Source organism: Ananas comosus, linkage group 6 (assembly GCF_001540865.1).
Source record: "Ananas comosus cultivar F153 linkage group 6, ASM154086v1, whole genome shotgun sequence".
Classification (NCBI taxonomy): Eukaryota; Viridiplantae; Streptophyta; class Magnoliopsida; order Poales; family Bromeliaceae; genus Ananas; species Ananas comosus.
In genome coordinates, this window is record NC_033626.1 from 11,563,212 (window position 1) to 11,574,485 (window position 11,274).

At 37.0% G+C, this 11,274-nt stretch overlaps 2 protein-coding genes across 12 annotated transcripts; both read left to right on the forward strand.

The window, feature by feature from the left end:
• On the forward strand, nt 244–10,168 carry LOC109711814 (protein EXORDIUM-like). 11 transcript variants are annotated; one of them, XM_020235065.1, is made up of 5 exons: nt 244–1,922; nt 5,854–6,057; nt 6,897–6,974; nt 9,622–9,830; nt 9,953–10,168. In XM_020235065.1, exon 1 carries the CDS (start codon nt 387–389, stop codon nt 1,326–1,328), a length of 942 nt encoding a protein of 313 aa, XP_020090654.1. In that variant the 5' UTR covers nt 244–386; the 3' UTR covers nt 1,329–1,922; nt 5,854–6,057; nt 6,897–6,974; nt 9,622–9,830; nt 9,953–10,168. The 11 variants fall into 11 exon arrangements, with proteins under 11 accessions (XP_020090654.1, XP_020090655.1, XP_020090658.1 ...); XM_020235066.1 differs by having other exon boundaries at nt 6,897–6,969; XM_020235069.1 differs by having other exon boundaries at nt 5,854–5,910.
• On the forward strand, nt 8,727–10,168 carry LOC109711815 (EPIDERMAL PATTERNING FACTOR-like protein 1). The gene is made up of 2 exons (XM_020235076.1): nt 8,727–9,278; nt 9,622–10,168. Exons 1-2 carry the CDS (start codon nt 9,168–9,170, stop codon nt 9,856–9,858), a joined length of 348 nt encoding a protein of 115 aa, XP_020090665.1. The 5' UTR covers nt 8,727–9,167; the 3' UTR covers nt 9,859–10,168.

Here is an 11,274-nt window from a genome sequence, read left to right on the forward strand (position 1 = left end):
TCCTTTGAGCCGCACCCAAATACACTAGCAGAGAATAATATCTATGCGAGTTATTCCAAAGCATAAATTAACAAAACAAAGAATCCGTAACATAAATTAACCTTTAAAAAAGAAAAAAAAAAGAAAAAAAAGCCCACAAGGGGGAAATAAATGCTTGCCACGTGTCACATCTCCTACTCTAATGGTCCATCATCATTAATCATTAATCTACTTAAAAAATTGAAGCAGTGTTTCTCACAATACACGTTTCCCTTTAATTTTTTTATTTTTTTGCCTTATTCATGCACCATTTCCACAATTCCGCCTATATATATATCCCCCTCTCCTCAATCCAATCTCATCACCTCATCTAAAAGCTCTAAAAAGGAAAAAGCTCTTTCCCTATAATGTCACACATCTCTGAAACAAAGGCCACTTGTAGTTTCCTTCTTATTTTTCTTGTGGGCTTCGTAGATTTTTGCTATGGCTCTAGAAAACTAAGTTCTCTATACCAACCACCCCCCACTCTCCTCGCATACCACAAGGGTGCTTTACTCCAAGGAGAAATCCCCATCTCTATACTGTGGTATGGTAAGTTCACCCCTGCACAAAAATCCATCATCTCCGATTTCATTCTCTCACTATCTAGTCCCTCCTCAACTCCAATTACACCCTCCGTTTCCAAATGGTGGAGCAACGTAGACAACCTAGTACAAAAAGCGGGTAAAAACAAGACCCACATCACCCTTGCTCACCAAGCATCCGACGAGCACTGTTCCATTGGGAAATTGCTCAAGAGGACACAGCTACTCGAACTGGCCCGCAGAACCGGTTCGGCGAAGGCCGGGGTGGCGCTGGTCCTCACCGCGGCCGACGTCGCGGTGGAGGGCTTCTGCATGAACTCGTGCGGCTCCCACGGTGCGGTCGGTAGCGACGGTGCGGCATCGGCGGCGTACGTGTGGGTCGGAAATTCTATGGCGCAGTGCCCGGGGCAGTGCGCGTGGCCGTTCCACCAGCCGGTGTACGGGCCGCAGAGCCTGCCGCTCGTCGCCCCGAATGGCGATGTCGGCGCCGACGGCATGGTGATCAATCTCGCCGGCCTGCTGGCGGGGGCCATCACGAACCCCTTCGGTAGCGGCTACTTCGTGGGGGACGCATTGGCGCCCGTGGAGGTGGCGGCGGTGTGCGCGGGGGTTTACGGGAAAGGGGCGTATCCGGGCTACGCCGGGGAACTTCCGGTGGACTCGGCAACGGGGGGGAGTTACAACGTGGAGGGAGTGAACGGGAGGAAGTTTCTGGTTCCCGCCATGTTCGATCCTCTCACTTCTACGTGCTCTCCTGTTGTGTGAAGTGGAGTGAGGTGATTGATGGCCCTTTTTGTAAATTGATGACGCATATGTGAATAACAACGATGTTGTAATAAAATTTATGATTGGTGGTGGAGTTTTCAAAAAATTGGTGAATATTTCTCCATGTTTTTCATTACTATATATAAAGTAAGGTTTTCATTACTATATATAAAGTAAGGGATAATTTACCAATTTATTGGGTGATTCAAATAATTTAGAAAAAAAAAAAGAAAAATTCTCTGACAGGCCCAGTGTGTAATGGATCGTAGCTAATAAAAGGCCGAGCCAATACGTATATAGGCCCCCAATTTCTCCCACTCCAATAGCCCAATTCCTCAGCAATTCTCCATCCCCTATTTCCCTCCTCTTCCTCTCCCTCTCCCCTCTCTTTCTCTCTCTATTGGTATTTTTCTCTCTCTAGATCATATGGGATTTGGGGCTTCGATCTCTCTCTCATGATCTCTTGTTCTCTCTAGATCGTGTGGGATTTGAGGCTTCGAATGGTGTATGCATCGCCGCAATGCCCCACTCGGCCTTCGACGAAGCTCTTTGGCGATTGCTACGGCCAATCAATTGCTCAGAATCCTAATCTAGGTATTTTCCTCTTACTTCGCCCTCATGATTTCGGTTTTCCCCAGATCATCGAAGCCCTCATGCGATTGATGCTTTGTGTTGTTGGATTCATTTGTTTGAGTGCGCAAAAGCTATCGAAGAGTTCTTGATATTTAGATTTTAGCTCTTAATTGAAAGCTACAAAATCAACAATTACAAAATTAGGCCATAGATGTACTGATGTGTTGTACATGGAACTTAGTTGTTTTTGTGTGGTTGTGAACGAGATGCAAACGACATCGCAGTTTATGTTAATGGGAACGTGTAAATCGAGTGATCTGACAGTGTAGGTGTATTGATTTATGGTTGAAGTAAATAGTCATATTGATTAAGCTTTTAGGCCACAACATGTATAGTAGAGTTGAGCAATCGTGTGACACACTAAGATGTTACTGGCCAACTTTCGATGTTAACAAAGAAGAGTGTTACCTACCATCCCTAGGGTAAGTGGCCAAGGGCTCGGTGGTTCGTATCCGAGGTTCTAAGTTCGAATTCTAGTTGATTCATATTTCTAGCTAAGTTTATTTCTAAATGAAATAAATAAAGCAGGTAGCGTGCTACCTATCTCTCAAAAAAAAAAAAAAAACAAAGAAGAGTGTTCGAGTGTTGAATTGTGCTATAAATTAAGTCAATGAAGTTCTGACACTGAAATGAAGTAGTGAGAATTACCATTAAGCCTTCAGGATAAAGCTTCCACAAATTCTTAAGCTCATCATTTTAAAAGTGTCTTCCGTAGATTCTTTCTTGTGATTATAATTAAACGACGATAAATCGGATGGGGCTATCACTAGGGTATCGAATTACAATCCAAGCTGAGAAGATATCAGCAAACCGAACTATAAAGCTTCCTTTATTCAACACGTTTAAAAATCGGGTCAAACAACGACTTGGAATATTACTAGATGAAGGGTCACTGATACATCCAGTGAGTCAACCATTAGTTGAACCAGTAAAGTCAGTATAATATCGTAAATATTTTATTATATAATATATATATAATAATATTATATATATATAGAGAGAGAGAGAGAGAATTAAACTGGAATGTTATCAGTAGCAAACAGGCTCCGGTGCTATCCATTTATTTTCAATGATAGAGTCTTCAAATCGACGATCGGCATCGTAGAATATGATTTATACCACTTGAAGTATCTAGAAATCAAGTTTCAAATCTTTTCGACATTATTGATCTAATGAGCAAAGGTTTTCAAAATTTGTAGTTTTAATGGTCAATATGATGTGATTTCGCGTTTAACGGTATAAAGATATCCAAATTAATTGAATTTTGATTAGAAATTTTTTTGGTTAGAAAATTTTTTAAACTATCCAAAATAAGATCTATACTTTTGATCTTGATTACAAGATCCCTATCATCACTTTTTAAAAAATATTCATTTTCAGCTGTTCATTTTTTGTGTCCACTTGATGAACAAAAGGATAATATCGAAAAAGTATGAAATTTGATTTCTAGATGCTTCAAGTGGTATAGATCATGTTCAATGATGCAGATTGTTAATTTGGAGGCTCCATCATCGAAAACAAATGAGTGGCAACGGAACTTGTTTGCTACTAATAGCATTCCAGTTCAACGCTATATAATATATATTATTATTCTAGTATCATGCTTAATTTTAAAGTATTGATTTTTAGACCAAATTAAGTAATATAAATTTTTAATTTACATATTTTATAAGACGCTAACAGAAAATAAAATCAGCTAAGTTGATTTTAGGTTGTTGGAGTTTAATATGACTTAATCAAAAACATCCAGCCGGTTCAATTAAAACTGGGCCGATTCATCAACATGAACGGTTTGAAGCGGTTTTCATCTTATCCGGTTCAAAGGTTGAACCGAACCGCTTCATAGACTGGTTACAGTTAGACCGGTCAAACCGCTTGGTTCGCTCAATTTTTAAATCATTGCTTTTAGTTGCAACAAAATTCAGAAATTAGGGTTAACTTTAGAACATAAATAGAAAAGCGAGAGAGAGACGAGATTGGAGACTATTTCTATATTGATGTTATTATTAATCTCTCGGCAATCAGACACAAATGAAGTGGATAGTATGTAAGATTGTTAAATATCCTGCCCCACATCAGTCCTTTTCTTCTGTCGATCATCGTACTCCTTTTTTTCAATTATCTTGCATATTAACCTTATTTACTATGTGCACTGGTGTCTCTACATGCTGTCTTTGACCAGTGAGTCACGCTGATAGCGAAATTCACCCTCAGCGCTTTTTCTCATATTTCTACTTCTGTGGTTACCGTAAGCTCTGCAAGATCTGCTCATTTTTATGTTAGTGGATCACATTTTTCGTATAATCAAGCATAAAGAGATCTAACTGGACAAGGATCCAACGCACATGAATATGTAGAAGTGAAAAATCCAAGCCTAATTAATACTATCGTTGATTCTTTATTAGTTATTTCCTTCTTTTCACATTTTCAATTGTGCCCTTTTTTTCATGTTTCCCGATGTCCTTTGCATATTAGTGATTTTGTATATATGCGAATATTGATCCTATGTTGATAAAGGAAAATGTAATGTATGTTGATCTGTTCATTGCTAGTATAATGTTTGCTTATTTCCACATTATTAATTGTCAAATGGGATGGGAATGACTCGTTGACATTTTATTCTCTTGCACTACGTTAGCAAAAGATATAAAAGCAACGGTAGAAGTTAATCACCTGTATTTGAATTGAAAGTGATCCGTTGAATAAAAAATGAACTTGTTTACTTAATTACCATTTAATCTTCATGAAGGTTTATTATCTGTCATTTGTACAATTTATTAAGTAGTTTCTATAAAGGTTTTTTTGTCCCCTTATTCATAATTACAGCGAAAATTTATTAATTTATTATTTTGAACTTGAAACTTCACATGCCTTTGCTTGCCCTGATGCTAAGGCCGCTGAAATCTTATGATTTGGTTGGAGATGCATCCTAAGGAAATTGATAAAGAAAAGTCTTGCACAACTTGCAGTAGGTGTCTTTTCATTATCGAACAAAAGCATTCAATTCCTTGACCTGGTCTACTTGTCTCCTATTTTACTCGACCGTTGAGAAGAAATGAAAGACGATGCTCAATTTTTTGCATGAGATAATAAAACCTTGAGATATTCACAGATTGGCAATGTAAAATTGGCAGGTCTCTTTTTCTTTTTCCATTAAAGACTTTATTCCTTTACACAGATCCAGATGGCCTTTTACTTCCTTCTCTAGATATTTTTCAAAAAATGGGTGAAGTGAGGAGTAAACTATGCAGCACTTCACTTAATAACCTATCAAGAACTAAAGGTTCCGAGATTCTCTTCAGTTTTTTATTGGAAATCCATTCAAGACAGACAACTTCAGCTGTCATTGATAGCAAAAAGGGCTCATTACAATTATAGGTGGTCCCTCGCATATTTGGTGTCGGTTTCAGTTCAATGTAGTTGACCAGAATTTTGGTATCCTATTGAAGACAGAAGGACAGCTCCTTGAAGACAGATTGGATAAAGATGGGTAGAACTGGGAGCATCCTATTACTGAGTTTCAAAGATTAAACTACAGTATTTGAAGGCTGTGAAGGATATAGCTCATTTTATCTGCCTATTTTCATCTATTTCTTTTGATTTCTCAAAAGTCATTTTCAACTTCCCTTTTCAGCGTTATGTTATGTGTTGTATTCTACATGTTAATGACAAATCTTATCTTGGTCAATTGAACTTTATGATCAACATTCGATGTGAGTAGCATCATGTATTTTTCTTGCGGAGTACTTTTGCTTATAGTATTGGTTGTTCAATCTTGTTAAAACTCATCAGGTTAGATGTGCACACTGATGTTCTGTTCTTAGTCATTAAACAAACATGGATAGCTGTAATTTCGTAAATTTAATTATATTCTGATCTCTTTAAAATGCAGGAGTGGTAGCTTGTCCATTCGACTGTAAAACAACATATGCTTCAGACTTTTTAAAAGGTTGCTTATTTTCCCAGTATAGGGAAGGCAGAATACATTCAGAGCACTGTGCTTGTTGAACGTGATGGCAGTGTCTTACTGACTATTTCGCCCAGTCCAACTAGATCTCGATGAATTCATTGAAGTGGTCATCAAACATAATGAAAGGTTTTTGTTTTTTAGGACCACTTACTTGTGGTGTGGTATGGCCTTCATCATGAATTCTTGATGGGAGAAAACTCTACTGTACTACGTCGTTCGTCTTCTGGGCCTATTCAGAGTGGTCCAATATATCTGCCATGGGCTTGTCCTTTTATAAATTTACCTTCTGGGCTTGTGCTATTTTTCCCTACTGACCCAATGTCAACTTTTTATGAACTTATTCTGAGTCTTAACTTCCTGTTATTTGAACAGTAGTAAGCATTCTAGTTTTGTTATGTCAATATTATGTCTGTTATTTTCAAGATTACTTTTATCACCGTATCAATAAAATCTTCCGCAGATAATTGCTGTAAGTTAGGTCTTGCCATTTAGAAGGATGCTAACATTTTGAAGTTTTAGTTGGATTGCATCATCAGAGGTCCACATTCCGAGCACACATAGACAGTGGCACTGTGTCTAACATCCCAAATGCCTTGTTCGGAGCATTTGTTACAGCAACTGAATTGGTCATTGGACTGGAAAGCATCTGGTTTAGAATTTAGCGTTAACAAGTCTGGTTCTCCGCCTTTCCTACCATCGCAAACAAAACCATTTTTGGCGCACATATTAGGTTTAGCCCAAACTCACATGAAACAAGATATCACTTATCTAATGTAACCCATCTAACTGGCAAGCTTAATCTCACACATTCAGACCGATGTCATAGATTAGCTCTTTAAACTCTTTTAACTTTTATTCCATCTGGAAATATATATCTTTATATGTGAAAATCTTAGCAATTTTGCTTTCCCCTGTCATCCTTACTTATTTTCCCTAGTTCTATTGACTTGTTTGCTTCCCTCCAGGTGGTGGGCCTCTGCTTGGTTGGTGATCAGATTCAAGGCCGCTGTATGCGTTCCCCCACCCCCATGTGAGAAAGTAAGGTAGTACGTACCTTATAAATTATTCTCTGCATCTCTCTTTGACTTGCTGCTTTTTCTTTGTTTTCTTGTCCTCTCACTTTTTCTATGGTTGTTTAACAAAATATATTTACATTAATCACTGGTATCTTTAATGTGTCATATGTACAAGTTTTTTTTGATCATTTGATTTACATATCAGCCCTTTAATCCTCCTTAGCTCTCCTTTTGTAGATTGAATATAAAATAGTAAAATTTTATTCTCTAATTTTTTTAAAAAAATCTTATATTAGAATGTTAAGTTTTGAGTTTAAATCCACCATTGAATTTCGTAAGGTATTTAATGAGGTATCTTAGCTTAAATCGAAGTAGTCTAATAAAAGTATTTATCCTTCGGACTTGCTAAATCCACTAGTGATAACATTGATGCATCTGCTTGTATAGTTTTCTCAAGAAAGTATAGATCTCAGATGATGCAATTATAAGTTTCTACCTCTTTCTATTCTCTTTTTCCTCTACTTTTTCCTCCAAGACCGTGATCTGTGAACAGCGATCAAATTTATATCTATATCTGCTGCTAGTAAACTATTATCTGTTAACAAACAATTCCACCTTTAGGTTTAAGGAGGCATTACAAAATTTTTTTTGTCTTTCCTTTTTCCTGCAAATCTCTTTTTCCTGTATTTTTCTACCAAGACCATGATCTGTATATCGTAGAAAAGAAGTGAAGCTAACATCCATTAAGGCCAGTTTCTCTCTGTCAATATGACAGATAAAGAGATAGATGGAAAGAACAAGACCTCATGGGCTATCTTTTCTTTCTTTTCTTGCACATCCTACCTTCTCCTATTCTACCCACCTGTATTCTTTCACCAATAAAAGAGATTTGTACCAGATACCACCATTTCACAGTTCTTCTCTCCGTGATTGGGGCTCTGAATCCTTCTGCATGCTACTTGGCTAATCTCAGTAGGAAGATTGTGCTCAGAGGTTGATCAATGAGAAAATAAAATCAATTAAAGAAGCAGGGGCAGAGAACCTCACTCATGATTCCTTAGTACCTTTTCTCGCAGCCTCTTTCCCTCTCTACCACAGTAAAAAGAGAAATTATTCCATGTACCACACTCTATGGACCATGGTCTTAAAAACTCTCTAGTCTGGCTCAGATGACAAGAGATTGTAAATTAAAATACAAGTACAGTACTACATGAAAAGAGTAATAAATGATGACAAGAATAAATAAAATAATTAATAGGTGAAAATTGAGCCTTCAATATTTAAGTTGTTAAACTACGCTTTATATCAGCGGCACTTCAAATTCAAAACCGATGACAATAAAATTTAAATATAAGTCATTAGATGCAATTTACAATCTTTAAATACCTTATGTATAACATATCACAGTTTTTGATCTAGTTGTTTAGAGAGCTGTAAATAGTTTTCCTTTTTTTTTTTGTGGAAGTTAGTAAATTATCTGTTTTATTTATTTTTTATAAAAATAAATTCAGTTAAAAATGCGTAATAATTAAATTTTGAACTTTAAGATCTCGGTTACTGATCATCAAATATACTTTGCTGACAATGCAAGGTAATTTAGAATCTTGGATTTGAGTTATAAATCTCTGGTCTATGCCCCGTGGTCCATGCAATAATTTGTCTGGTTAAATGTTTCCGATCCTTTTCTCTCGGGCACACAGCCTCTCTCTCCAGTCATTCATACGGTTGCAGTCAAATCCATTTCCCCAAACGATAGTGATTGTTGGGTATTAAATCCATCCTTGTGATTAAATAACTCACACCCTATCAATATCACTTTTGCCTCTCCTTTTCCACTTTCCCACTCCTCTATCTCCTCCCTAGCGGCTTCGAGAGAGAGAGAGAGAGAGAGAAGCACACACACAGACTTTTTACATGCAAAGAGAGCTAATAGAAATGGAACCTTGCCTCTTTTTTGATGCTGTAGCATCCCATTTCTGCATCTCCCCATGTCTTGTTCCTTTCCACTGCTTCCTTTTTGCTCCATTATAGAGGTGAGACCACTCTCTTATTTGTGCTGCCCACAAGCGTCCACTTTTAAGTTGAAGCTTTTCACTAACTTCTCTACTGCAACAATCCTCCTTTTATCCAACCTTTCCACTCTACTGGAACGAACGTAGGATCTAAAACTCTCTCTCTCTCTCTCTCTCTCTCTCTCTCTCTCTATTGTGGGCAAATGACATGAGCTCACTGAGCCATGTGCTTCTCCTTGCTACCACCCTCATCTTAATGCTCTTCAGTGCTCCCCACGGAGCACGTTGTACCAATAGATCTCCAATCTCGTCTCCTCAGGTACTTATCCAGATCCTAAAAAGCAATTATTATTCTCGAGAGTTTGTTTGAATGTATGATTATTTTATCACCATATCTATTTTATTTACCGAAAAAATTTCTAGAGCTTGGCAGAAAAAGTATATGAGCAGTTTTTTTTGGGTAGGCATACTCTACATATTAGGTCCCCAAGCTGAAATATAGAGCAAAACTCAAACTTCAACCTCATAATTACAATAATTTTCTTAAAAAAAGTTTCTCAGAGGACCATAACTTGTTCCGACGTTCAAAACAGTATCTCAATTTTACTTTTTTTTTTTTGACCTAGTCTCCGTGAGTATGATGATTTCTCTAATCTACATAGGCAATGTTAATGGAGGAGAAGATCCGGTTGGGGTCGACGCCGCCCAGCTGCCACAACCGGTGCAACACCTGCAACCCCTGCACAGCCGTCCAAGTGCCCACCCTCCCCGCCCGCGCCGCGCGCCTACGACCGTCCGAATCCGACGGCGGCGGCGGAGAGCTCTCCTTCAACGAGTACGCCAATTACAAGCCGCTGGGTTGGAAATGCAGGTGCCGCGACCACCTCTACGACCCGTAATTAGCTTAGCTGTGGGAGAGCAGTTAAAATGGTCCTCCTTTTCGTTTCCTTCTTTTGTTTTATTGTTTTGAGTGGTAATTTCGCCATTTTCCAGATCTGGGCCCTCGGCGCAGGTTCCCTGGGATTCTTTTGGATGCACGCAGTGAAGAGCACTGCTGTTCATATTTTTAAAATCACACCTTTCATTTGCCGTCGATATAGTGTGCGTACAGCAAGTCACGAGAAATTCTTGCATATCCGCACGTCGATCTTAATGCATCGCATCTCTAAACTGTCATACTATGGAGGCGCCGAAATTATTATACTTTAATTTACTATATATATATATTTTGTCGCTGTATATATATATATATATATATATATATATATATATATATATATAAAAGTATTAATTAAGTTTTGAGTAATTATATTTTGTGTCTAGTTTTGTTGTATTTTTCAATATTGTTGGTTATTTTAATTATTCGATATTTAGATACTAATTTTTTAAATTTGAAATGTCTGTCGGTAATGATCGTGTCTCCGTGTCAATTATCATGCGGGTACTGACGGCAAGGTCAGATCTTTACAAGGGTAAATGATGTGGCCGGGATTTCTGTCTACTGTCTACTTTCTACTGTCTACTGTTAGGACATATTTATTTCATATTTAGAACAGAAATAAAAAATAAAATTGAATGGTTTTGAAATAGAATTGAAATAGAAGATAAAATGATGAATCATCTAAAAATATTTAGTTTATTACTGGAATAAATGTCTAAATGAAAATTTAGAATTTGTTAGAGGGTTTTTTAATTAAAAGAGAGAAAAGTGATGAGAAAGGAGAATACCTCGTGAGAGAGAATTTTGAATAGTTTATTTTGGAACGAGCCGGTTGAAAATTCAAAGTCCGACTGGACCGTAAATGAATTTGATCATTCATATTTTCAAGTGGAATGAAAGTCAACATTTAATTTTTTTAAAATAAAAATAATTATTAAAATTAATAAATTATATTTAGATTTTATAGTCTAAAATAGGTGAATTAAAGAACTAGGCTGCTATACTATCGGTAGTACGGAACGCTTCGTGCTACCAAGTTGTTTTCGGTGATGCAGCTTTCAAATTGACGATCGGCTCCGTTAGATTTGATCTACACTATCGAAAGTATTTAGAAACTAAATTTCATAATTTTTTGATATCATTTACCTATCAAATAAGTAGTTTAAAATTGAACGGCTGAAAATAAAAATTTCATGAAAAATGATGATAAAAGATTTAAATTCAAGATCAGATATACTGATCTTACTCAAAATAGTGAAAAGAATTTTGTATAAAATTTTCATCGTATTTGGATTGTTTTACACTGTTAAACTCACAAACATACCACATCGGTCATTAAAATTGTCAATTTTAAGATCTTTTAATCACTAGTCAA